This window comes from Biomphalaria glabrata, chromosome 3 (genome assembly GCF_947242115.1).
Source record: "Biomphalaria glabrata chromosome 3, xgBioGlab47.1, whole genome shotgun sequence".
Lineage (NCBI taxonomy): Eukaryota > Metazoa > Mollusca > Gastropoda > Planorbidae > Biomphalaria > Biomphalaria glabrata.
In genome coordinates, this window is record NC_074713.1 from 49911878 (window position 1) to 49916589 (window position 4712).

At 37.4% G+C, this 4712-nt stretch overlaps 1 protein-coding gene across 1 annotated transcript; it reads left to right on the forward strand.

Moving 5' to 3' along the window:
* Positions 1–1572: 1572 nt before the first annotated feature.
* LOC129925120 (filaggrin-2-like) lies at positions 1573–2214 on the forward strand. The gene has a single exon (XM_056023492.1). The coding sequence runs from the start codon at positions 1573–1575 to the stop codon at positions 2212–2214; it is 642 nt and encodes a 213-aa protein (XP_055879467.1).
* The last annotated feature ends 2498 nt before the right edge of the window (positions 2215–4712 follow it).

Here is a 4712-nt window from a genome sequence, read left to right on the forward strand (position 1 = left end):
AAGCCGAAGAGACTCTTCACAGCACAAGACACAAAACCTTGGAAGAGATGGAGAAACAATAGACGTATGGCCATCGGCTTTTTTTTTTCTTCTCTTAGGCCTCTACAAGTCAAGAGCAAAATCGTTTGGCTGCTAAATCTGACTAGAAGAAAATAAAAACATGAATTTAATTTGTGGTATTTAAGAAACGAAAAAAAAAATTAAAGAAGAAGCTGTCCGCGGGTTTTAATCATTTTGTGGGTCTGGGGATGACAATAGGTTAATAAAACCAATATCAAACAGTTGTTAGTGGTAACTAGAAGAGGGGGACCAGCTGAGTCTTGAGCCACCGACTCCAACACGTGCTTGGCCCAGGCGTGAGTCTCTTACTGGAAACAAAAAAGTAAGTCCATGCACCTTGGCATGTATTCTTTTGTTGTCTGCTCAACTAAGGCGGATTAATTTGAATGAGAAAATTGGAAGTTGGTGGGAAAATGCATGTCTTGGGCTCTTGTGTTGTTTTTTTCTTTCTAGGAACTAATTTTCGCGTGCGTCTGTTGTCTTTGTTTACTTGTGGTTTTCTGGTTAATGAACATCAAGCTTGGTTTTTTTGTGGGTTTATTTTTAAGACTATAATCATGTTTATTTTCATCATATTATTACACAACAGAAAAACAAAAGAGGTCATTTGCTTTGGCAGAGAACTGTTGTACAACTTCATATTTCAAAATGTCCTTTTTGAGGAAACAAAACAACGTTGTCATTAAAAAATGTTAAGATTTCTACACTAGTTAAATAAATTCATCAAATCAATCAATCATGTTTATTGGATTTTTTACTGTAATCTTTTTTTTTTAATTCTATTGAAAATAAAATATAAGTGAGTGTATTTGTACGAATATTTACATTTCACAAGAGTAATATCATGAGTAAAGTCACTTACATTTATAGACAGCTCAGGACAGAAGACTAAAACGTAAAGTAGCAATAATACCTAAACAGTGAACCACAACTTACAAAACAAAACCTAATGAAATACTCAGAGAGACACAAAGAAAAGGCACGTTTTTGTTCCATAGCATGAGACAAAGTCGTACAAGTTCTCCTTCTTCCTTAGTGCCATTAGAGCATGGAACTTTTTGTCGGAATCAGCCAGAAAAGCCTATAACTTAGCAGACTTTAAGTCATTAATTAACAAGCAGGAATAGATGAACACTTGGACACACGTAGGACGTAATTATATTCTCTTCTGAAGAAACGTCTGTAATTTATAAGATAAGATAGACTTTTGAAAAAAAATAACAAGCTAATTTAAAACCTATTTATAATTACGAACAGTGAGTATTTTCTATTTAGTTATCAGCTCGAATAGAAAGTTTAGAATGATAGACAACTTTGTATATTCTGGTCTACACTGAGAAATAAGGCTCTTACAAAGTTGTGACAAAGTATTCAAGGAAAACGGACATTAATGACGACATTCAAAGTCAATGATATACTTTTGTTAACTTGTAAAGTGCAGACACAAAACCTATAAAAAAACAGAACAATCTTTTGTTAGCAACAGTGATATCGCTATCGGAGTGCAGGGTAATGAGAGCAGGGCATGGAGAGCAGGGGATGGAGAGCAGGGCATGGAGAGCAGGGCATGGAGAGCAGGGCATGGAGAGCAGGGCATGGAGAGCAGGGGATGGAGAGCAGGGCATGGAGAGCAGGGGATGGAGAGCAGGGCATGGAGAGCAGGGCATGGAGAGCAGGGCATGGAGAGCAGGGGATGGAGAGCAGGGCATGGAGAGCAGGGGATGGAGAGCAGGGGATGGAGAGCAGGGCATGGAGAGCAGGGGATGGAGAGCAGGGCATGGAGAGCAGGGGATGAAGAGCAGGGCATGGAGAGCAGGGCATGTAGAGCAGGGCATGGAGAGCAGGGTAATGAGAGCAGGGCATGGAGAGCAGGGGATGAAGAGCAGGGCATGGAGAGCAGGGCATGGAGAGCAGGGCATGGAGAGCAGGGCATGGAGAGCAGGGGATGGAGAGCAGGGCATGGAGAGCAGGGCAAGGAGAGCAGGGCATGAAGAGCAGGGCATGGCATCATCTGCAAACTTTTATATGGAATTAAAAGGATTATCCGATCGAAAATTATTAGCTTATAAAATGTACGAAAATGGGGATGTCAATGCCCCTCGTGGCGCCCCTGTGTTATCTTACGTGCCTTCGATGTTACACTGTTTACTCTAATCCTCTGAGGTCCCTGTGTCAAAACATTTATCAGCCCATAGTATTGTGTATGGGATAATCTTCCATGCTTTCATTTTTTTTCAATAAAAATATACATTTGTATTATATTGAAAGCAGATGAAAACAATCAATGCGTTTGAAGACAACATTTCAACAACATAGGATAGCATCATCTACATTCTGTAGTTTAAAAAATTACAATTAGAAACGATTGAGTAACCTTGTGTTCAGAAGCCTGGAGAAATATATTGATATCTTGGATACTTAATGCACGAACAGACTGAGACAACCACAAACTACAAAGTCGCAAATAGGACGCTAAAAACTGATACTACTTAGTGCTATAGATGTGTGGTGGGAAAGATTTGATGCTTAAAGAAATGTTACGTGTTAGGTGACAAGTTAATAGTTTATAAATAGGACTTCAACAATTCTATGTTGACAGTGCACTATGGCTAGTTTGGTCATAGTTAATTGTCTACATATTTATAAGACGACAACAAATGGTGTGAAAACCAAGAACTGACACTTATCGAAGTTTTCTTTTTTTTTTTTTTTTTTTGGGGGGGGGGCTTATTATTAAGGTAGGTGAATTCTTTATTTAATTACAGGCACAGATTACTAAACTAATAAGTCAATGAAACGATTGTTAAATTTTAGAAAATAGTTACAAAATACAATGTAAGTAAAATATGAAACTAGAACCAACTAAAACAATAAGTCAATTAAAAAGATATAAGGGAAACAATCTAGCTGGAGCATTATCGTTTAATCAATCAGGAGTAGACACAAATACAATAAGGATCAAAATTATTTGAAATATGTCTAAGGGAAAAAAAATGGAAGTCTGACAAAGCCCCTGTCATTGTCATTTAAGGGGACATCTTACAGACACACATTTGATCATCGCCAGCTAGGACAGTACCGCCACATTACATGACCCACAGGGTTCGAAAAGATCTTCCTGCATGGAACAGTTCCAGGGAAAAGAAGGCAGACAAATGAAGCGATGGAAATACATAATCAAGGAATGGGCAGACCTGTCCATGTAGGAGGCTCTAATCCAGGCAAAGAAAAAAGAGAAATGGAGAAAGATGGACAAAAGATCATGTGTGTTTCCCCAACGAACAAAAAAAAAATCCTAACTTAACACAGATACAATCCTAACTAAACACAGATACAATTCTTACTAAACAAAGATACAATCCTAACTAAACAAAGATACAATTCTAACTAAACACAGATATTAAAGTCAGTATTCTTTGAGGAGATCGTGTCCAAAAAAAAAAGTTCTAAAATGTTTATGTTTTATGTCTGTCTTTCAGTTGGATAGTGCTACTACCTAATGGGATTCCCCAATTGTTATGTATTTAGATGTTTGTTTTGATTGCTTACATTCCAGTGGAGGGATTTGGTTACGCGAACTGTCACAGCACCCCCTACGACGAAAGTCAAGAAATAGATGATGATGATCATCATCATCATTCAAGACTGACCAACCTGTCTTACAACTAATGACTGAAAACAACAGATGAAACCTATGACAAGATTAAGTCAACAGACAACTGGAGCACAATGGCTAAAACCAAGTAACCCACATTAACAGGTGTTGAATATTTCTTGCTATAAACAGAAGTCAAAAACTATTTCATATAAAAGGAAAGAAGAAATATAATATTACCAAAAAAAAAAAAGCCCAGTTCCTATTTAAAATGAAAATATCTCGGCAAAGCAGACAGAAAGGCCATTAAAGAGAAGATACCATTTTCCTGATACGGTTTTTAATTTACCACCAATCGATGGCCTATGTTTGAACAAGGGGCGACACTCAATAAACGAGGGGGAGATAAAACAGAAAAGGGGAGAGAATCGTTCGATGCAGAGTTGCCTCAATGGTTTTTAGCAGATTGTCTCTCTCTCTCTCCCTTTCTCTCTCTCTCTCTCTCTCTCTCTCTCTCTCTGTATCTCTTTCTTTATCTCTCTATTCATCTTTCTCTTCCTATTTCTCTGCTTCACATCTTCTTCACTGTTTTGTCCTTTAAGTGTTTGTTTTCCCCATCTTTCTCTCTCCCTGCCTCTCACTCTCACTCCGTTCTTTATCCTCTCCTCTTTCATTTCCCTTATCCACACTCACACACACACCCACACACACACACACACCCACACACACAAAACTAACATCCTAATCATTCTTCATTGTTCTAACTTTCTTTCTAAAGCCCAAGCTAGTAACGTAACAACGACTTGAACTCAGTACAAGAGAATGAACTAACTTTATAATGAACAAGGACATGGACTAATTTTACAGTTAGCAAAAGAATGAACTAACTTAACAATGAACTAACTTTACAATGAACCAGAGAATGAACTAGCTTTCAATGAACAACGGAATAAATAATAACTTAATAATAAACTAATTTTAAAATGAAAAAAAGAATGAATCTAACTTTACAATTAACAAAAGAATGAACTAACTCTACAATGAACAAGATAATGAA

Bases quoted from the DNA above. Each gene is read 5' to 3' on its own strand.
- LOC129925120 (XM_056023492.1), top strand. From the start codon at position 1,573: ATGAGAGCAGGGCATGGAGAGCAGGGGATGGAGAGCAGGGCATGGAGA.